Genomic DNA, 23,297 nt, shown 5'->3' on the forward strand with positions numbered 1-23,297 from the left:
ACACCATACCTACTGTGAAGCATGGTGGTGGAAACATCATGCTTTGGGGGCTGTTTTTCTGCAAAGGGACCAGGACGACTGATCTGTGTAAAGGAAAGGATCAATGGGGCCATGTATCGTGAGATTTTGAGTGAAAACCTCCTTCCATCAGTAAGGGCATTGAAGATGAAACATGGCTGGGTCTTTCAGCATGACAATGATCCCAAACACACCGCCCGGGCATGAAGGAGTGGCTTCGTAAGAAGCATTTCAAGGTCCTGGAGTGGCCTAGCCAGTCTCCAGATCGCAACCCCATAGAAAATCTTTGGAGGGAGTTGAAAGTCCGTGTTGCCCAGCAACAGCCTCAAAACATCACTGCTCTAGAGAAGATCTGCATGGAGGAATGGGCCAAAATACCAGCAACAGTGTGTGAAAACCTTGTGAAGACTTACAGAAAACATTTGACCTCTGTCATTGCCAACAAAGGGTATATAACAAAGTATTGAGATTAAACTTTTGTTATTGACCAAATACTTATTTTCCACCATAATTTGCAAATAAATTCATTAAAAATCCTACAATGTGATTTTCTGGATTTTTTTTCTTCTCATTTTGTCTGTCATAGTTGAAGTGTACCTATGATGAAAATTACAGGCCTCTCTCATCTTTTTAAGTGGGAGAACTTGCACAATTGGTGGCTGACTAAATACTTTTTTTGCCCCACTGTATAATCACTTTCGGCAATGATTACAGCTGTGAGTCGTTCTGGGTAAGTCTCTTTAAGAGCTTTGCACACCTGGATTGTGTGGAGAAAGTCAAGGGGTGTGAATACTTTCTGAAGGTACTGTATGCGTTATGCTTTATAAGGTGATAATGAGGCCAAGTATGGATTGTGTTTTAGGGTGTTTGATGGCATGTCTCTGTCACAGTTCACAGAGTTGGTAGGTCAGTCTGTTACAAATCCCAAAACAAAATGAGCTTCAAAAATTTAGTAAAGGGAAATTGTTTGCTAATTTCAAAGCAAGCTCTGTGATCTGAAATCATAGTCCTTTAAAATATATATATATATTGTCACAAGTTATGACTTTGTTATTATGGAGTATTTTATTGTTAACACTCCATTATTGCTGTGGAGTATGACCACAGTAGGCATTTGTTATAACAGTTGCACAGAAAGGCATGCAATCTTTATTGAAAGAAATACACATGTAAAGGTTGTAGTTGTTTTGATGTTGTTTGATCACTTAGTTCGATGCAGAAGTTAAATGTAAATGCACAATTGAAGCAGTAAAGTAGGTTTTATAGTAGCTTTTGGCTACTATAAAGTATCCTTTAGTGACTTGGATTTATACTGTACAAAAAACATGTAAAGTGTTGGTTCCATGTTTCATGAGCTGAAAAAAAAATACTCCATGTTCTATAGGCACAAAAAGTGTATTTCTCTCAAATGTTGTGCGCAAATTTGAATACATCCCTGTTAGTCAGCGTTTCTCCTTTGCCAAGATAATCCATCCACCTGACAGGTGTGGCATTTCAAGAAGCTGATTAAACAGCATGATCATTACACAGTTGCACCTTGTGCTGGGGACAATAAATGGACACTTTAAAATGTGCAATTTCATCACACAACAGAAATTCCACAGATGTCTCAAGTTTAGAGGGAGCGTGCAGTTGGCATGCTGACTGCAGGAATGTCCACCAGAGCTGTTGCCAGAGAATTTAATGTTAATTTCTCTATCATAAGCTTCCTCCAACATTGTTTTAGAGAATTTGGCAGTACGTCCAACCGGCCTCACAACCACAGACCACAATCAGAGTCATCATCTGGGGGGGGTTTGAACCCCTGATCAGTCATGTAATGTCCATAGATTAGGGCCTAATTCATTTATTTAAATGTCCTTATATGAACTGTAACTCTGTAAAATATTTTGAAATTGTTGCATGTTGCGTTTGTTTTTGTTCAGTATACTTGGAAAGAGTAGGAACACTTTCCACACAGGGATAGGGACTGACCAATGTTTCCCCTGCCACCTAACCATTTAATTAATGATATGCCAAAGCATGGGGAACGGCAGGTAGCCAGCGCCTGAAAGGTCACTGGTTTGAATCCCTTAGCCCACTAGGTGAAACATCTGTCGATGTGCCCTTGAGCAAGGCACTTAACCCTAATTGCTCCTATGTAATTCTAGATCTGAGAGAATACTGTTCTGCTCCAAAAAGAAAAGTACACACATCACAAAGCCAGCCGTAGTTAGAGGCTATACCATACAATGTGATGGTTGTTGCCGAAATGAGCCCATGGGGTGCTGATATATATTTTTTAAGTAATACCAGAAAACGTCATAGAGACCGACATTGATTTTGTCTTGATGAACATTCCATGATGCAAAATAACAATGAGATTCTGGTGTAGACTAAAATCTACACTGAACATAAATATAAACACAACATGTGAACTGTTGGTCCCATGTTTCTTCAGCTCAAATAAAAGATTCCATATGCACAAAAAGCTTATTTCTCTTAAATGTTGTACACAAATGTGTTTACATCCCTGTTAGTGAGGATTTCTCCTTTGCCAAGATAATCCATCCACCTGACAGGTGTGGCATATCAAGAAGCTGATTAAACAGCATGATCATTTCACAGGTGCACCTTGTGCTGGGGGACAATAAAAGGCCACTCTAAAACGTGCAGTTTCATCACACAACACAATGCCCCAGATGTCTCAAGTTTTGAGGGAGCGTGCAATTGGCATGCTGACTGCAGGAATGTCCACCAGAGCTGTTGGCAGGGAATGAAATGTTAATTTGGCCTATAAAATATGATTGTTGCACATTGCGTTTATATATTTCTTCAGTATAGATAGATATAATTTTTTTTTGTTGGCATGTAGGCCTGTCATGTATTGCACTGTAACCGCAAAGAACACTAGGGTATCAGTACACCGATCCTTGCCAGGAGTGAATGTGAGAGGGGTGAAATGTGTCACAGAGGGGAAATGGGGAAAGGAAGGGAAGAGAACAAACAGGAAGGAAGGAAGAAAGGGGGGGGGGGATTATTATTCTGTATCATCATAGTTATGTATTCTTCTAACTGGCTCTCTGTGTGTTAGCCTAGGCCGGATGCGACCAAACAAAAAATCAAACAGAGACCAAGCAAGGAACTGCTTTGATGGCTTTCCAAAGGCAAACATAAGGAGGAATTGCTGACCTCAAATGTTCCTTTAATTTTGGGATTGTTTTTATTGGGCTCTTTCCCTGACCTGATTAACTATACCCAATCTCTATTTCTTGTTACTGTGGGTTTCACCACTTCGGATCACTGAGGAGATATTTTGTAGGCCAATCATTTGCCTGCTGTTTGGTAACTTTAATGAGAAAGCACTCATAAGATAGGTATAGTTTACATTCTATTAGTGAATGAGTGATGATTATGAATGTCTTATTAATTAAAGTGGCTTCATTGTGTTGCCCATTTATTTCAGTACACTTCATTTCATTAAAAATATATATATATTTGGTCTTTCTAGGTTGTAAGATCGGATTGCTGTGTGCAGGACTGTAGATAGCTTTACTTTGACGGAAGCTGGAACCGGGAGGCAGGACTTGTCAGGACCAGACTGGCAGCAGCTGGATTAGCTCCAAAGGTAAAATGGGTTTTGTTAGTGGTCCAGTCAGAAGGAGTACTGTTTGTGTCAGGACTGGTCAAATTCAATTGATTTTGTAGTGAAAGAATGTGCATGACATCAAGTCAATGATATCCCCTGAAATGTAGTTGTCCAAGATCAATCTCAGGTTCTTTGCATTGGAGAGTTATTTGAATGGATAGGCCTTTGTGGTATGAAACACTCAGTTGAGGCTATGAAGGTATGTGTAGCAGCTGTAGTATTGCTAGGAGTTTAGCTGAGCACCAGAGCAAGCATTGAGCGGGGACATCACCCTGTCTGAGACTTGAAGTAGTGTCACTCTTGCTCAACCAAAACCATGGCTTTGGTAGAATGATTGGTTAGGCCGCTGCTTCGTGAGTGTGAAATATTGTTGTGCAGAAGGTCCCTAGTTCGTGCCCAGGTGGGGCCAGGGATGGGACATAATCTGTTACTGTGGTGCCGTGACTAGTATCACACAGTCAGGCTCTGCCTGGTTGCTGATTGGTTATTATTTTGTAAGAAACATTGATAACGTGACCATAGGAATGTGAACAGAGAACAACAAGGAACCAAGCACTGAGCCCTGAGGGACTCCAATCGTCAAAATGCATTGATTTTAAGGAAACATTCCTGTCCTTGGCCACCTATTAAGAGCTAGATAAGTCCCAGTCCAAAAACAACCCATAGCCTCCAGGGACTTCATGTAGGTCAGTGTTTCTCAAACTTGGTGCACATTTTGTTTTTTGCCCTAGCACTACACAGCTGATTCAAATAATCAACTAATCATCCAACTTTAATTATTTTAATCAGCTGTGTATTACTAGGGCAAAGAACTAAATGTGCACGCCTTTGGGTCCTGAGGACCGAGTTTGGGAAACACTTATGTAGATAGAAAGAAATGTATAGGTCATTTATAAGAAATATGGTAGTTGCTCCAACTTGCCCTAATATTGCTTACACGTAACCAATCCTAACCAAGGACTGGGGGTTGGTTCTAGAGCATGATCACTGGGCCCGTCTCTGCGGCTTCCTATTATAATTAATAAAATAATGACATCTGATGGTTTCATTTGTCTAATTCTACCAACAGGCCTTGCAGGATCAAAACTGAATGGGGAGGTGGAATCTCATTTAGATTTGAATGGAGTGTTGAATCCAATGAACTTTGGCTGCTTGTGGTGCTGAGTACATTTGCTTTTCTTCTGTGGGAATTGCACCGGTCTCCTCATATTTGATCGTGTTTTTATGTACTATTTCATCCGTTGTTCACAGGTGCTTTGTTGTCCCTGTTTTGCCAATATTTTCGAATTCTTGTTTGACTGTATAGCCTCAAATCATGTGTGAAGGGGGAATTGAAGACTATTTAACATTTGTCCCCCCCTCACTCCGGCACTTTGGGAAACACTGTTAAGTTATTAATAAGTTGTAGACTGTGTGTGGAATGACCCTTAAAGTTAATTTATCAGGCTGTTTAATATGTGGCATATTGTGCCTACAATATATGTTGTTCACCTGAATAATCATTAGCACGTCCAGTGTACAGCTGGTCTTGGGTAAGGCTGTATGGGATGAAGACTCCACAGTTCTCGTCACTCTCCTCCTCTACACCCCCCTTCCTCCAAGGTTCTACTGTACCACTGGGCCCGTCTCTGCTGCGTCCTGTCTCCTTCTGTTTTCCCTGCCTTTCCCCTGCCACCCTACCCCCCTCCACAACACCCCAGTGGTACATTCCCTCTCCTCCCCTATCGCATGCCATATTGACCAGTCCCGTTGGGAAGTACCTCATTCACCTCAGTGAGAACAGAACCACAGAGGTCCACTCTTGAGTATGGTGGACCTTTAGAGTGTCTCGAGTAGACTTAACACAGGCCCAGTACCTGTTCCTGTAAACTGTGGCCCTCAGTTGTTTCCTTGATTATTGTCCCAACATACACAAATAAAATGTTTTTTTTGGCACACGCTTCGTAAACAACAGGTATAGACTAACAGTGAAATGCTTACTTACAGGTCCTTTCCAACAATGTAGAGAGAAAAGAAAAGTAGAGAAATAATAGGAAAGTAATAACACGTAATACAATTAATAATAAATACACAATAAGTACGATAACGTGACTAGATTACGCGGGGTACCATGTGCTGAGTCGATGTGCAGGGGCATAAGGTAATTGAGGTACAAATGTACACATACAGTGCCTTCAGATGTTATTCATACCCCTTGAATTATTCCACATTTTGTTATTACAGCCTGAATTCAAAATTAAGTAAATACATTTTTTTATCTCTCACCCATTCACACACAGTATACATTTTCGCAAATGTATTGAAAATAAAATACAGAAATATCTCAGTTACATAAGTATTCGCACCCCTGAGTTAATACCTTTTATTACAGTTGTGAGTCATCTTGGGTATGTCTGTATCAGCTATGCACATCTTGATTTGGGCATTTTCTCCCATTCTTCCTTCCATCACTCAAGCTCTGTTAAATTAGATGGGGAGCGAAGGTGAACAGTAATCTTCAAGTCTTTCCACAGATTTTCTATGGGATTTAACTCTGGGCTTTGGCTGACCCGCTCAAGGCATTTCACATTCTTGTTCTGAAGCCATTCCAGCATTTATTTGGCTGTATGATTGGGGTCATTGTCCTGCTGGAACTAAATCTTCGCCCCAGTCTAAGGTTGTTTGCACTCTCTTAGCAGGTTCTCATCAAGGATTTGCCTGTATTTCGCTCCCTTCATTGTTCCCTCTATCCTTACCAGTCTCCCAGTCCCTGCCACTGAAACGATCCCCGTAGCATGATGCTGCCACCACCATGCTTCCCAGTAGGCATGATGCTGCCACCACCATGCTTCCCAGTAGGGATGATGCTGCCACCACCATGCTTCCCAGTAGGGATGATGCTGGACTGGTGTTTCATCAGACCACAGAGTCCTTTACCTTTTACCTTATGCTCTCAGTCTTTCATGTGTCTTTTTTTGCAAACTCCAGAACGTGCTGTCATGTGCCCTTTTCTCAGAAGTGGCTTCCATCTGGCCACTATCCCATAAAGCACAGATTAGTGAAGTGCTGTAGAGACTGCTGTCCATCTGGCAGGTTCTCCCATCACAGCCAAGAAACTGTAGTTTGGTCAGAGTGGTCATTGTTTTTTTGGTAACCTCCTTGATCAAGGTCCTTCTTGGCCCGGTTGCTCAGTTTAGCCGGGTGGCCAGCTCTAGGAAGAGTCTTGGTGCTTCCAAACTTCTTCAATTTAAGAATGATAGAGGTCATTGTGTTCTTGTGGATCTTCAATGCTGCAGAAATCTTTTGGTACCCTTCCCCAGATTTGTGCCTCCACAAAATCTTGTCTCAGAGCTCAACAGATAATTCCTTAGAACTCATGGCTTGGTTTTTTCCCAATGATGGAGACCATTGTGCTTTTGAGAATCTTTCAACACTCTAGAAACGGTTTTTATACCCTTTTCCAGATATATGCCTCCTCATAAATCTCGGAGATCTACAGACAGTTCCTTGGACTTCATGGTGTAGTTTCTGCTCTGACATGCGCCCACAACTGTGGGACCTTATAAAGACAGGTGTGTTTCTTTTTAAATCATGTCCAAACAATTGAATGAGACACAGGTGCACTCGTCAAGTTGTAATGACATCTCAAGGAAATCGGATGCACCTGAGCTCAATTTGGAGTGGCATAGCAAAGGGGTGTGAATACTTATGTAAATTAGACATGTCTGTGTTTCATTTTAAAACATTTCTTAAAACATGTTTTCACTTTGTCATTATGGGGTATTTTGTGTAGATGGGTGAGGAAAATAATTAATTTAATCCGTTTTGAATTCAGCCTTTAACACAACAAAATATGGAATAAGTCAAGGGGTATGAATACTTGATGAATGCACTCTAACTAGGAATAGAGTGACTACGCAACATGATAGGTAGTGATCAGTAGCAGCAGCGTATGTGATTAGTCAACAACTGTTGTGCAGAAAGGGTCAATGCTGATATTCCAGGTAGCTATTTGGTGACTGGGGATAGGGCCCAATTCTGAGTCATTTATGTTAATGCCTGGGTGTGGCGTTTGATAGCTATGTTGTTACTTTGCTTTTGTCATTTGCGTCATTTGTGTTGTCATTGGTGTAGACTTACATTTTGTAACACGGGGGACCCTTTCATGTTCCCAACATGAATGTAGCATTTTAGAATTAAATAACGCTGTACTAAAAAACGATCCTGTTCTAGGGGTTTCCATTGTTTTTTATTTTTATTTATTTTACCTTTATTTAACCAGGTAGGCAAGTTGAGAACAAGTTCTCATTTACAATTGCGACCTGGCCAAGATAAAGCAAAGCAGTTCGGCAGATACAACGACACAGAGTTACACATGGAGTAAAACAAACATACAGTCAATAATACAGTATAAACAAGTCTATATACAATGTGAGCAAATGAGGTGAGAAGGGAGGTAAAGGCAAAAAAGGCCATGGTGGCAAAGTAAATACAATATAGCAAGTAAAACACTGGAATGGTAGTTTTGCAATGGAAGAATGTGCAAAGTAGAAATAAAAATAATGGGGTGCAAAGGAGCAAAATAAATAAATTAATTAAAATTAAATACAGTTGGGAAAGAGGTAGTTGTTTGGGCTAAATTATAGGTGGGCTATGTACAGGTGCAGTAATCTGTGAGCTGCTCTGACAGCTGGAGCTTAAAGCTAGTGAGGGAGATAAGTGTTTCCAGTTTCAGAGATTTTTGTAGTTCGTTCCAGTCATTGGCAGCAGAGAACTGGAAGGAGAGGCGGCCAAAGAAAGAATTGGTTTTGGGGGTGACTAGAGAGATATACCTGCTGGAGCATGTGCTACAGGTGGGAGATGCTATGGTGACCCAGCGAGCTGAGATAAGGGGGGACTTTACCTAGCAGGGTCTTGTAGATGACATGGAGCCAGTGGGTTTGGCGACGAGTATGAAGCGAGGGCCAGCCAACGAGAGCGTACAGGTCGCAATGGTGGGTAGTATATGGGGCTTTGGTGACAAAACGGATTGCACTGTGATAGACTGCATCCAATTTGTTGAGTAGGGTATTGGAGGCTATTTTGTAAATGACATCGCCAAAGTCGAGGATTGGTAGGATGGTCAGTTTTACAAGGGTATGTTTGGCAGCATGAGTGAAGGATGCTTTGTTGCGAAATAGGAAGCCAATTCTAGATTTAACTTTGGATTGGAGATGTTTGATATGGGTCTGGAAGGAGAGTTTACAGTCTAACCAGACACCTAAGTATTTGTAGTTGTCCACGTATTCTAAGTCAGAGCCATCCAGAGTAGTGATGTTGGACAGGCGGGTAGGTGCAGGTAGCGATCGGTTGAAGAGCATGCATTTAGTTTTACTTGTATTTAAGAGCAATTGGAGGCCACGGAAGGAGAGTTGTATGGCATTGAAGCTTGCCTGGAGGGTTGTTAACACAGTGTCCAAAGAAGGGCCGGAAGCATACAGAATGGTGTCGTCTGCGTAGAGGTGGATCAGAGACTCACCAGCAGCAAGAGCGACCTCATTGATGTATACAGAGAAGAGAGTCGGTCCAAGAATTGAACCCTGTGGCACTCCCATAGAGACTGCCAGAGGTCTGGACAGCAGACCCTCCGATTTGACACACTGAACTCTATCAGAGAAGTAGTTGGTGAACCAGGCGAGGCAATCATTTGAGAAACCAAGGCTGTCGAGTCTGCCGATGAGGATGTGGTGATTGACAGAGTCGAAAGCCTTGGCCAGATCAATGAATACGGCTACACAGTAATGTTTCTTATCGATGGCGGTTAAGATATCGTTTAGGACCTTGAGCGTGGCTGAGGTGCACCCATGACCAGCTCTGAAACCAGATTGCATAGCAGAGAAGGTATGGTGAGATTCGAAATGGTCGGTAATCTGTTTGTTGACTTGGCTTTCGAAGACCTTAGAAAGGCACGGTAGGATAGATATAGGTCTGTAGCAGTTTGGGTCAAGAGTGTCCCCAAGAGTGAAGGATGAAAGATGAGAGGCAGCAAGTATGTGAACTATTCCATTTGTGTTATAGGTCTGGGTGTAGCTGGTGCAGAGGAGTCAGGCGCAGGACAACAGAGATGAGTAATACACGTACATTTACTCAAGACTTTCAAATACAAGTCGATAATACCGAGCCCACAATACAACAAACAAACACGCACAAAAACTATGGGGAAAACGGAGGGTTAAATAATGAACATGTAATTGGGGAATTGAAACCAGGTGTGTAAAACAAAGATAAAACAAATGGAAAATGAAAAGTGGATGGGCGATGGCTAGAATGCCGGTGACGTCGACCGGCCGAGCACTCCCAAACAAGGAGAGGGACCGACTTCGGCGGAAGTCGTGACAATTTGTTGCTGGTGGTGAGAGTACTTAACAGCAGCCAGGCCGGAACTTCAGCGGTCAGCTGGCTTCTGTGGATAGAGGGGTGGTTAGGTGGGTCATGTTGACGTTAGCATGACGCTGTGCGTTACCTGCTCCTGCTGACCGTGCGAATAGACTCTGTAGAGCAGGGGTCACCAAACTGAGTTCCTTAAGACACAAGTAAATGAATACATGTCTGAATCATTATGTGTACAAGAGAAATCTGGTCAGATGTATAATATAGTCATCACAGATTTATAATAAATAAACAAATAGATCTCAGTGGTTGTCGTGTGTGATCTTTGTTGCATACACAAAGACATAAAGATATACTCAGGCGAGATGGCACTTGATTGCAAAACACTTGATCCTACACTACATGACCAAATGTATGTGGACACCTGCTTATTGAACATCTCATTTCGAAGCATGGGCATTAATATGGAGTTGGTCCCCCCTTTTGCTTCGATAACAGCCTCCACTCTTCTGGGAAGGCTTTCCACTAGATATTGGAACATTGCTGCGGGGACTTGCTTCCATTAAGCCGCAAGAGCATTAGTGAGGTCTGGCACTGATGTTGGGTGATTAGGCCTGGTTCGCAGTCGGCGTTCCGTTTATCCCAAAGGTGTTCGATGGTCTGGGCTCTGTGCAGGCCAGTCAAGTTTTTCCACACCGATCTCGACAAACCATTTCTGTATGGACCTTGCTATGTGCACGGGGGCATTGTCATGCTGAAACAGGAAAGGGCCTTTGCCAAACTGTTGCCACGAAGTTGGAAGCACAGAATTGTCTAGAATGTCATTGTATGCTGTAGGGTTAAGATTACCCTTCATTGGAACAAAGGGGCCTAGCCCGAACCATGAAAAACAGCCCCAGACTATTATCCCTCCTCCACCAAACTTTACAGTTGACACTATGCATTGGGGCAGGTAGCATTTTCCTGACATCTGCCAAACCCAGATTCGTCTGTCAGACTGCTGGAGGGTGAAGCGTGATTCATCACTCCAGAGAGCGCGTTTCCACTGCTGCAGAGTCCAATGGCGGCAAGCTTTACACCACTCCAGCTGACACTTGGCATTGAGCATGTTGATCTTAGGCTTGTGTGCGGCTGCTCGGCCATGGAAACCCATTTCATGAAGCTCCCGACGAACAGTTCTTGTGCTGACGTTGCTTTGAGAGGCAGTTCTGAACTCGGTAGTGAGTATTGCAACCGAGGACAGACGATTTTTACTCGCTACACACTTCATCACTCGGTGGTCCCGTTCTGTGAGCTTGTGTGGCCTACCACTTTGCAGCTGAGCCATTGTTGCTCCTAGACATTTACACTTCATAATAACAGCACTTACAGTTGATCGGGGAAGCTCTAGCAGGGCAGAAATTTGACTTGTTGGAAAGGTGACATCCTATGACAGTGCCACGTTGAGGATGCTACCTCATTTTATGAGGGTGTGGTTTTTGGCATATTTCATCTGGAATCTTCTACTGCTTGTGTTTCGGTCTGGACATAGAATAAGATACAACTTTTAAAAGGTGAACTGTCCCTTTTGACAGTGAGGTGATTGAAGGAATGGGCTGTTTAAATGATTCTAACATGAAACCCTTGTAGGTTTACCGATTCCCGAAATACACAGTTTAGTCATGTTGTAGGACAGTAGGTCAGCTGAAGTGAACCCCCTGGTCAACTGCCCCTCCCCTCCCCACCTCCATTTTTTTTTCTAGAATCTCCCTGTGTAAATACTGTTTGATCCCGCTCTCTCTCTCTCTCTCTCTCTCTCTCGCTTCATCAATGGCCCTCATTCATTCCCCCTCTACCTCTGCATGCCTCTGTACCTCCTTCCCTCCTTCACTATTCATTCCTATGATTTTTCCTGCCTGTACCTTTCCATGGCTTGAAGTATTTCAACACACACATATTAACCCATTGTAAAGACATGTCTATAGAGGCAATCACACTCAGTAAAAAAACCAACATTGTCACATACACCAGACAGGTGCAGTCAAATGTGTTGTTTTTACAGGGTCAGCCATAGTAGTGCGGCGCCCCTGGAACAAATTAAGGTTAAGTGCCTTGCTCAAGGGCACATTGGGCGATTTTTCACCTTGACGGCTTGGGTATTCAAACCAGCGACCTTTCAGTTACTGGTCCAAAACTCTAACCGCCAGACTACCTGATGCCCAGTATTGGCCTACTAAAATGCAACGCTGAGCAGCCTCCATTGATATCGACAGATCCACCTCACCACTCCATGCACACACAGCCATCAACACACAGCCATCAACACACAGCCATCATACACAGGGTGGCATACCAAATCCAGACCTCACAGACACCCGCCCCACACAAAGATAAATACACCCACCTATGCATACCCTCTCTCTGTGTAGGCCTGTCTCTCTCTGCCCCTCTGTTCCCTCACTCTTGCTCTCTCTCTCTCTCTCTCTCCTCTGAATGCCTATTTCGAGTGCATGTGGTTAGTTGGGTGTGTTCACGGTCGTCAGTGACCCATTCTCTCGTTCAATTCCTTCTTCTCGTCCTGCATCACCTCTGTCAGTGTGCCCAGGGCCATGCATGTGTCAAACACACACACACACACACACACACACACACACACACACACACACACACACACACACACACACACACACACACACACACACACACATTCACTCTGTGCTAAAATCCTACATTAATACCCCAACCCCTCCCTCGCCCCATTTCCTCCCACCCCCTCTCTGATCTATTTTTGTGTTATGTGGCGAGTAGGGTGTGTGTGCTCGGTTTGCAGCCCTGCCCAGTAAAATACAGACTTTTCAAGGAAGTCAACAGTATAATATGGTCGCTTTATTGTAATTACAAGGTTCCAGTTTTGGAAATAGCCAGGCTACCCACAAGCACTTGCTGTGTCTGTCTCTACGGCACTCGTTGCTATTCTTTTGCACCCCCCTCAACTCCCCCGGCCAGCTCTCGTATGGTTTATTATTATTTGGCACAGCAACGCAGAAGCCCGTCAGTAAATCAAGTGACATCATCATAGCCAATGAAATGTAATTGGTTCTCGCTAGCTGAGTGTTGAAAATCCGGCACGTGGGAGGCCAACCCTGATCACGATGAACCACGGAGCCTTGCGGTCTTTGTCTTAACCCTAAAATTACTGCCGACAAATGACTAGGCTTTATTAATTTAAAGAAGCTGGCATTCAAGGTAAACTCCGTAATTGGTAGTTCAGACTTAACCCTAAAACCTGCTGCCCAGATTTAGTAAGAGCATCTGCTTGTTTTATCAGCAGATTTTACACTGTAGTAATGTTTTTACAGTCAATTCTCATGGTAAAATTTCTCCTTCACATTGTGCCAAAAATGTATTCAGGGTGAGTGAAGTCAGTCATTTTGCCCATTTTGGTTCATAAGCTGTGGTACATTCCTAGAGTGATAGATATTCACCTGGTTGTGCTTATGACTACTGTTGCTATGAGTGCGTGAATGCCCCGTGTATTCTCTTCAATGTTAGGAAACTTATTTTTGCTGTTCATAATCAAAGATTTTCAAAGATATTCTTGCTTGGCCTATGACGGCACAACACATAATTTCCCCTTCCCTCTTTCATCCAATCATCATTCTTATCTGTCCTTTTCTGACCACCCCTCTCCTTTCCCTGCCACTGTTTATCTGGGAATCACAGGTTCAACAAAAGCTGTGATTATAGTCATTTTAAAAGGACCAATGCAGCCATTTTTATATCAATATCAAATCATTTCTGGGTAACAATTAAATATCTTACTTTAATACATTTCTATTAAAATGGGGAATAATAGCTTTTTAGCAAGAAAATATTTCTCAAGCAAGAATTTTGCTAGGAATTGGGAAGGGGAAAAATGAAAACTAGCTGTTATTGGCAGAGAGGTTTGGAACTCTCTTTGTCATTAGTCTATTAACCAATTTACCGCATGGTGATGTCACCTTCGAAAGCCGAAACTCCCACCTATGCAAACCTGCTGATTAGAAGCCCCTGTGTAGAGGTTATCAAGAAATCACACAGATCAAATGTTTTCACACTTTTACAGTGTTATTTTCATCAGCTATTGTACAATATGATATAAAACACAGGGAAACAGAATTTTGACTGCACTGGGCCTTTAATATGGAAACAACCTAAGGTTACAGTGCACAAGCATGGCACAAACACATACCAAGGGTGTCTCTTTTTACAGCTTGCGGCAGCTCTGACCTTGCGGGGCAAAACCATTTGGCCCACAGAGTGTCCAATGTGTTCTACAGTCCAAAATAAAACCATAAAATTCTCATTCTGAAATGTTTTCAATTGCGTTTACCCCATTGTGTTCGCTCAGTTGGCCAACAACAGAGATTCTAGAGTTTGTTTTTCAATCGACATACACTATATTTACAAAAGTATGTGGACACCCCTTCAAATGTTTGGATTTGGCTAGTTCAGCCACACCCTTTGCTGACAAGTGTATAAATTCGAGCACACAGCCATGCAATCTCCGTAGACAAACATTGGTATTAGAATGGCCTTTCTGAAGAGCTCAGTGACTGTCATAAGATGCCACCTTTCCAACAAGTCAGTTTGTCAAATTTCTGCCCTGCTAGAGCTGCCCCAGTCAACTATAAGTGCTGTTATTGTGAAGTGGAAACATCTAGGAGCAACAACAGCTCAGCCGCGAAGTGATAGGCAACACAAGTTCACAGAACGGGACCGCCGAGTGCTGAATCGTGTAGCGTGTAAAAACCATCTGTCCTCGATTGCAACACTCACTATCGAGTTCCAAACTGCCTCTGGAAGCAACATCATCACAAGAACTGTTCGTCGGGAGCTTCATGAAGTTGGTTTCCATGGTCGAGCAGCCACACACAAGCCTAAGATCACCATGCTCAATGCCAAGCGTCGGCTGGAGTGATGTAAAGCTCGCCGCCATTGGACTCCGGAGCAGTGGCAACGCGTTCTCTGGAGTGATGAATCACACTCCACCATCTGGCAGTCCGACAGACGATATTGGGTTTGGTGGATGCCGGGAGAACGCTACCTGTCCCAATGCATAGTGCCAACTGTAAAGTTTGGTGGAGGAGGGATATTGATCTGGGGCTGTTTTTCATGGTTCGGGCTAGACCCCTTAGTTCCAGTGAAGGGAAATCTTAACGCTACAGCATACAATGACATTCTAGACCATTCTGTGCTTCCAACTGTGTGCCAACAGTTTGGCCAAGGCCCTTTCCTGTTTCAGCATGACAATTCCCCCATTCACAAAGCAAGTTCCATTACGACATAAATGGTTTGTCAAGATCGGTGTAGAAGAACTTGACTGGTCTGCACAGAGCCCTGACCTCAACTGCATCAAACACCTTTGGGATGAATTGGAACGCTGACAGCGAGCCAGGCCTAATCGGCCAACATCAGTGCTCGACCTTACTAATGCTCTTGTGGAAAGCCTTCCCAGAAGAGTGGAGGCTGTTATAGCGGCAAAGGGGGGAGCACCTCCTACCCATGATTTTGGAATCAGATGTTCGACGAGCAGGTGTTCACATACTTTTGGTCATGTAGTGTATAAGTTCTGGTTGACTCTATTGGTTTTCCAATAGTAGTCTTGCTGGTAGCTATAAATATTGCCTGAGCGCTGTTGCCATATAATCCCTGATTCATAATTGGTGGATGCAATAGTTGATGGTTGGTGACTCTTGAGTAGTATATTACAATTGCTGGTTAATTATTCCTTTCATTATATTTTTGTATACTTATCCCTGTAGTTTCTTATGAAAGGAAGCATGATTTTCCTAAGTGGCCTTTCATGCAAAATCCTGGACAGTGCCAAGGTGCGGGACCGTAAAAAAAGGACCTTAGTTCTTTCTACTTCTAAATGATCCCTTACTTAGTCCTCTGAACTGCAGACGAGCATCTGAGGGGAGGGATGGTCAAAATACCACAAAATACAAACTTTTTTGCTTTCAGAGAATCCAAGTAAAAAATAAAGGGAGAAATGAGAGGGAATGAGAAAGAGCAAGAGGCAAAGAAAGAACATTAAAAGATGATTATACTAAATGATGGCCTTCTGGCTCTTCAGTCTGCTTTTGAAAAAAGGGGACTAAAACACTGGTTGTTTCGCTGTACAGCAAGTCGCAAAGCAAAGAGCCACACAGGTACAGCTATTCTTCTGATACCTTTGAAATAGAGGATATAATGGACATGAGTTTGAATACTTTAATAATTCCCATCCATGACTTGCACAAAATACTTCCCATTGGAGCTGTCAATTCATCTGACGATCAACTCCTGAAAACGAGTATGGATATTGGTAGAAAATGTTGTTGTTGGCAGCCCTATTTTCTGATTCGGGTTTTCCCCACCCTGCCTAAGAAAAATATGGGAACACACATCAGAGGCAATCAGAAAAGGACTTGATAAGATACATTGCCTTCGGAAAGTGTTCAGACACTGATTTTTCCCACATTTTGTTACGTTACAGCCTTAATCTAAAATTAATTAAATTGTATTTTTTCCTCAATCTACACACAATACCCCATAATGACAAAGCAAAAACTGGTTTTTAGACATGTTTTCTCATTTATAAAAAATAATAATAAACTGAAATATCACTTTTACATAAGTATTCAGACCCTTTACTCAGTACTTTGTTGAAACACCTTTGGCAACGATTACAGCCTCGAGTCTTCTTGGGTATGATGCTACAAGCTTGGCACACCTGTATTTGGGGAATTTATCACATTCTTCTAAGCAGATCCTCACAAACTCTGTCAGGTTGGATGGGGAGCGTTGCTGCACAGCTATTTTCAGGTCTCTCCAGAGACTTTCGATTGGGTTCAAGTCCGGGCTCTGGCCGGGCCACTCAAGGACATTCAGAGACTTATCCCGAATCCACTTCTATATTGTCTTGGCTGTGTTGTTGTCCTGTTGGAAGGTGAACCTTCTCCCCAGTCTGAGGTCCTGAGAGCTATGGAGCAGGTTTTCATTGAGGATCTCTGTACTTGGTTCCGTTCATCTTTGCCTCGATCCTGACTAGTCTCCTGAAAAACATCCCGACAGCATGGTGCTGCCACCGCCATGCTTCACCGTAGGGATGGTGCCAGGTTTTCTCCAGACGTGATCCTTGGCATTCAGGCCAAAGAGTTCAAGCTTGGTTTCATCAGACCAGAGAATCTTGTTTCTCAAGGTCTGAGAGTCTTTAGGTTCCTTTTGGCAAACTCCAAGCGGACTGCCCTGTGCCTTTTACTGAGGAATGGCTTCCATCTAGTCACCACAAAGGCCTGATTGGTGGAGTGCTGCAGAGATGGTTGTCCTTCTGGAATGTTCTCCCATCTCCACAGAGGAACTCTAGAGCTCTGTCAGAGTGACCATTCGGTTCTTGGTCACCTCCCTGACCAAGGCCCTTCTCCCCCGATTGCTCAGTTTAGCCGGGTGGCCAGCTCTAGGAAGAGTCTTGGTGGTTCCAAACTTCTTACATTTACAAGTGATAGAGGTCATTGTGTTCTTGGGGATCTTCAATGCTGCAGAAATGTTTTAGTACCCTTCCCTTCCCCAGATCTGTGCGTCGACACAATCCTTTCTCAGAGCTCTACGGACAATTCCTTAGACCTCATGGCTTGGTTTTTGCTCTGACATTCACTGTCAACTCTGGGACCTTATATAGACAGGTGTTTTCCTTTCTAAATCATGTCCAATCAATTGCTTTTACCACAGGTAAAATAAAGTTGTATACACATCTCAAGGATGATCAATAGAAACAGGATGCACCTGAGTTCAATTTCGAGTCTCATAGCAAAGGGTCTGAATACTTATGTAAATAAGGTATTTCTGTTTTTAATTTTTAATTTGCAAAATGTCTAAACCTGTTTTCGCTTCGCCTTTATGGGGTATTGTGTGTAGATTGCTGAGTTTTTAAAATGTATTATCCATTTTAGAATAAGGCTGTAACGTAACAAAATGTGGAAACGGTCAAGGAGTTTGAATACTTTCTGAAGGCACCGTATATAATGATATTCTGTAAAACTTTATTTAAATCATCCAGACAGATTTATAACTTCTTATAGTCATGTATGAGCCTTTATAATGTCTCTAACAAGACTTGTAATATGTTATGTATTTTTATGCATACCCTTTTCAATGTCTCAAACTTTTGTTATTTAGTCCTGCTCATTATGAGATTGTTATAAGACGTTATAAAGGCGTCATACATGCATCATAACTAAGACATTACACCTATCTGTTGGCTTCAAGAGGTCAATTCAGCGGATCGATTGCTATTCATGTTTTTAATAAAAAGGAACTGACCCCACCTCTGAACCCTAACCCTGTCATATCTAGCCCACTCATGTAACCCCCGGTGTCATAAAACAGCTATGGGAATGAACATTGAATCATTCAAGTTATGATCATGAGAAATGTGCCTGCTCTAAAATAAACGTCCTCACTGTCGCACCTGGGTAGCTTCTGACGCCACGTGGGACTGACCAATCAGACCTTAAAGGAGCACGGGAACGCTCGAGGGCATTTTAATATGGGCGTGGATTACTTTCGTTTGCGAGTTCAGACGGCGAACTGATTGGCTGCGGCAACTCCTATACAGATTTACACTGCCCAGCTCTTTTATTGGGATATACCGGGACAGAAAAAAATCAGTTTGACAGACAGTCATATTTTAAAAAGCGAGCAGATGCCTGGAAAGAGCGCAACACAGTGCCACGGATACTAAGACAAGGATGGAAATTAGGAAATAGAGTGAAGGTGCCCATAATAAGAAGACAGTGACAGGTTTACATTCAGGATTATGCATGGTTCCCTTAGGCAATAATATTACCCCGCATGCAATAGAAACATAGCCTAGTAAGGGGTGAATAATTATTATAAACGTTCCATTTATTGCGTGCTCTCTTCCTCTCGCAACTCTACATTTTTTCTCACACGTCTGCCGCGCGCGTAATTGCTCACAATCTCTCCCTCCCTCCTTCCCTTGTGCCACTCAGTCATTCACTCTCTCTCTCTCCGCACGCACACACGCGCTCTCTCACTTTTCGTGGGAGAAAGTAGGAAGGGGGAGAGAGAACGAGAGAGAAAGGAGAGGGAGTGAATTCAGGTCTCTCTCTGCTCTCTCCGCTGTGGGCACTCATATCCACTCCGCTGACTCAATGGGGCTTTAGCACTTGGAATATAAAATCAAATATTTATTGATCGTACCCCTTTTACTATTTAAATGTTGTACATAGCATAGGTAGATATAGGTAACTTATTAAATAAGCGTTAAGAAGAGTTCAAATACGTTGTTGTTTTTTTGCCTCACAGAAGGTCCAGTCGAAATTCTCTTCCACTGACTTTCTGTGAGAGAGGATATCTAATTTGAACATATCCGATCTTATAGTCCAGCGTCAAACAGCTACAAAACAATGGATATTCGAGATTGCCCTTTTCGGAAGAAGCGGAGACCATGGAGCGTGGACCTTTCCTCTTTTGCCTTGGTAACTCTGGTGCTCGCGCTGTGCCAACTACCCGTGGCTCGAGCAGGTAAGATGCCTTTTCTTTTGAAGAATTACGCTGAGCGTTCCAGTGAGACTTTGCAGCTAAATATTTGTCTGAAATGCTATGTAAATTCTACCAAATCTCAGAATTGTCAAGCACTGACTGCCCGCACCGTGCGTATTTGCTTTCGAAAAGTAATGTTGCTTGACAGTATTTCCAATGATTGTAGCATCGGTTTATAGGTGACCCGTGGTGCTTTACTGCTAGTCTACATTACTCCAAAACAGTACAGGGAACAGGGTTTCTAATTCATGTAATGTTCTACTGAAAGAATATTTTGACGTTTTCATGGGTTTGTATCTCTCCTTCTTCAAGAGGCCGTGGTGAAAGGCGCTGCCCTGACAGGTGTCAGTCAGTTCGCCCAACGGCTCAACCATTCCAGATATTTAGACGATTTTTGTGGTTGTTGTGAATGTAATATTTTCTCCTACATTTGATAATAGTTGTAAAAGAAACTAGCTTTGTTAGATGAATTAAGGGACGTTTTGGAGCTCGTGCGCCATTACGCATGGACGCGCTTTCATTCCAGACGGGACCATAGGATAGGACGGTGCGTTTAGCAGCCAACGTTATAAGTGAGATACTTTACCGAGAGAGTTCACGTCTGATTTATCGTTCTCTTTACCTGTATATTTCCTGCTACTGGATGTAGGCCTGTGCGTACGTGGATATACCGTGGCAAAGTCAGAGTAATGACTGTGGACATTTTATGGGGACTTGATTAGATGTTTACCAGTTCACCCCGTGCACCCGCCCCTGCCCATTACCGTCACCTCTCACCACCCTCTTGTTTTGCGAGGAGGGTTTTGCACTAGGAATGGATGTTAGTACTGTGACAATAGAGACCGTTTTTTTGTGTTCCGTCCTGTCTTTAGGCCTACTTGTGAAAGCCTTTAACTGACATTGTTTAACATTGGTCGCCTCTATTGTTTTTTTGCCGTTTCAAAAAATAGTTACCATTGTTTTTATGAAGTTATTGTATCATGATTGAATCATATTATTGATTTATATTATGATTTTTTAACAAGAAACAGTTTAAAGAGAACAGGAGTTTGTGCTTAATAATAGCCTAATTGACAATAGCCAATCAATCATTTGAATTAGACAATTAACAATTACGCTTTTATAATCAATTGCCATTATGATTATAAGAATTTTTATTTATATATGGGTAACGTTTTATTTTAACCGTCAACAGCGTCAATGCATAATTGTTTTTCGAAGAATTTGGTGTCAAAGAATGTCTTCAAGGCAGGATGGTAATTCCGTGACTGACCACTAGATTATAACGTGCGCATTTGGATCTTTCACGTTATTTTTAACACAGTGGTACCATTCATTCCATCAACTCGACAAGCTATGCTCTTCGTTAAATATGACTTCTATAGGATTAAACGTGTCTTAATTATTTATTTATTCAGTTGAACATTGGTAAATAATGACACACTTGGCCAATTTGAATAGGCCTACAATTGAACCATTAAAGGTGGCACATTATTATACTAATACTATAGGCACTCATATAATTATATTATAACATAACAATAATATCCTACCGTTTTATATAGCAATTGCATATTGAGCTTTATCCCAAAATGGTCCACGTAAAAAGGGCACTGCTTGTAGTGTCTCCATGGGAAACCTTTTGCAAGATATTGGCAATGTAATATATTAATATAGGCTATACTTCCAAAATACTTTGTTGTTCTCTTCGGGATGGGACTTTATTCTGCGGTTTTGGTTAATTATGCTTTAATGCCCTAGGCGTTTTAGGTGGGAATAGATGCTAGTGTGTACGGCTGGTGGTTTCTAAAACATTTGTACGCTCTTCTGTGTTCTTTGGCTCGAGTTCCTATTTCAGATTGCAAAGCCGATTGCATTTTCCCGTCGTCTGACTCCTGTATGTGTTTTGGAGGAGGAAGTATGAACATTTTAGCTTTTTATGAATAGGTTATTATACGGGAGTGTGCGCTTCTGCGAGAGCGAGTCGAAGAGAGAGAGGGGAATGGAGAGTGAACGTATAAGTGTCTCCGAGTGTATGTTCGCTTTAACAGTTTTGTTTGTGTATATGCGGCTGTGAAACCTATGGATTGTTCCATTTCAGGTGTGGAAGTGCCCCTTTAAAATGAATGTGCGCCTCTGTGTCTGACACCTTGGACTGTTTTTCTGACGTTATGCACGTCATGGAGTGCGCTTGCAAAAATGCATCAGATCATTTTAAAGTTCAGAAGTGATTTCTCTTTTATTATAGTTCATACTTAACGAGAGGTATATGAATCCATAGAATAATAGCTTATTACCGTAGTTGGGCGCCCTGTGTGCGCACTCGTGCGTTAATGCGCGGGTGTTAACTTGCGCAGATCATCAGTACGACAAGACAGTATCTAAACGTTTATTCAAACCCCTGTTACTGCCCATGCTACAGCGTGATAGCTCCTTGGTTTATGGCGCTCACAGATGGCATGTGGATATGGGCTACACACTAAAGACTTAACAGGTCCCCACCCAGGCAATGAAAGCCCGAATTAGAGACGGGCTGTGCTGTGGCTCCCTCAGAAAGTCTGCCCCTACGGTTTGTTCTCATCCCGCTGGGAAAAAGAGAGTGTGCATATTATAGCATGACACACACAGAGGGTCAAAGGAATGAAAGTAGGGTTTTGTAAATGAACAAAACAGGTCGGCAATATTTTCTTAACATGGATATTCCTTAACCTCATTACAAAGAACAGTCTCACTTGTTCTAACCAAAACACCCTCCCTCACTTACACCCTCTTTCCCCTGCGCTCTCTCACTCGTTCTCCCCCTAGCAGTCACAGAGGTAGTGAATAGAGCCACTGTGTGGCCGAGCAGTAGGGTCCTGGCTACTTGTCCTTAGCCTATGCCACAGGCATGCTTTTGGCTGTATGTAAGTGTGAGCATGTATCTATGTGAACTGGATGCCTGAACTGATGTCCTCGTGATTTTCCCTTGTCTTGTCTTTTTTCACATGTCCTTTGGGATGGATTATTCCCATTTTTATTGTTCTCTCTTTCTCTCTCTTTCTCTCGCTCTCCCTCCCTCCCTCCCTATTCACTTATCATGAGAGTTGTCCATCTCCTTTATTCACTTATCATGAGAGTTGTCCGTTTCCTCTATTCACTTATCATGAGAGTTGTCCGTCTCCTCTATTCACTTATCATGGGAGGTGTCCGTCTCCTTTATTCACTTATCATGAGAGTTGTCCGTCTCCTCTATTCACTTATCATGAGAGTTGTCCGTCTCCTCTATTCACTTATCATGAGAGTTGTCCGTCTCCTCCATTCACTTATCATGAGAGTTGTCCGTCTCCTCTATTCACTTATCATGAGAGTTGTCCATCTCCTCCATTCACTTATCATGGGAGGTGTCCGTCTCCTCCATTCACTTATCATGAGAGTTGTCCATCTCCTCTATTCACTTATCATGGGAGGTGTCCGTCTCCTCCATTCACTTATCATGAGAGTTGTCCATCTCCTCTATTCACTTATCATGGGAGGTGTCCGTCTCCTCCATTCACTTATCATGGGAGGTGTCCATCTCCTCTATTCACTTATCATGAGAGGTGTCCGTCTCCTCTATTCACTTATCATGGGAGGTGTCCGTCTCCTCCATTCACTTATCATGAGAGTTGAGGAGTGGTGTATGGTGGGTCAAGAACCATCAAGACAAAGGAAAACCAATGGGGCATCCACGATGGGTCATGAACCGACACCCCCGGTT

General features: G+C 42.7%; 1 protein-coding gene across 7 annotated transcripts in view; it reads left to right on the forward strand.

Annotated features, from left to right (window-relative positions):
• Positions 1 to 18,685: 18,685 nt before the first annotated feature.
• The window catches only part of LOC112266019 (collagen alpha-1(XI) chain-like), a 46,686-nt gene continuing 42,074 nt past the window's right edge, over positions 18,686 to 23,297 (forward strand). For 3 of the 7 annotated variants that reach the window (XM_042295592.1, XM_042295594.1, XM_042295593.1), the window contains exon 1: positions 18,686 to 19,543. In XM_042295592.1, the coding sequence (XP_042151526.1) occupies positions 19,426 to 19,543 (118 nt within the window). In that variant the 5' untranslated portion in view covers positions 18,686 to 19,425. The remainder of the gene's footprint in view (positions 19,544 to 23,297) is intronic. The other 4 variants (XM_042295596.1, XM_042295597.1, XM_042295598.1 and 1 more) reach the window with 2 other exon arrangements.

Source organism: Oncorhynchus tshawytscha, linkage group LG13, assembly GCF_018296145.1.
Source record: "Oncorhynchus tshawytscha isolate Ot180627B linkage group LG13, Otsh_v2.0, whole genome shotgun sequence".
Lineage (NCBI taxonomy): Eukaryota > Metazoa > Chordata > Actinopteri > Salmoniformes > Salmonidae > Oncorhynchus > Oncorhynchus tshawytscha.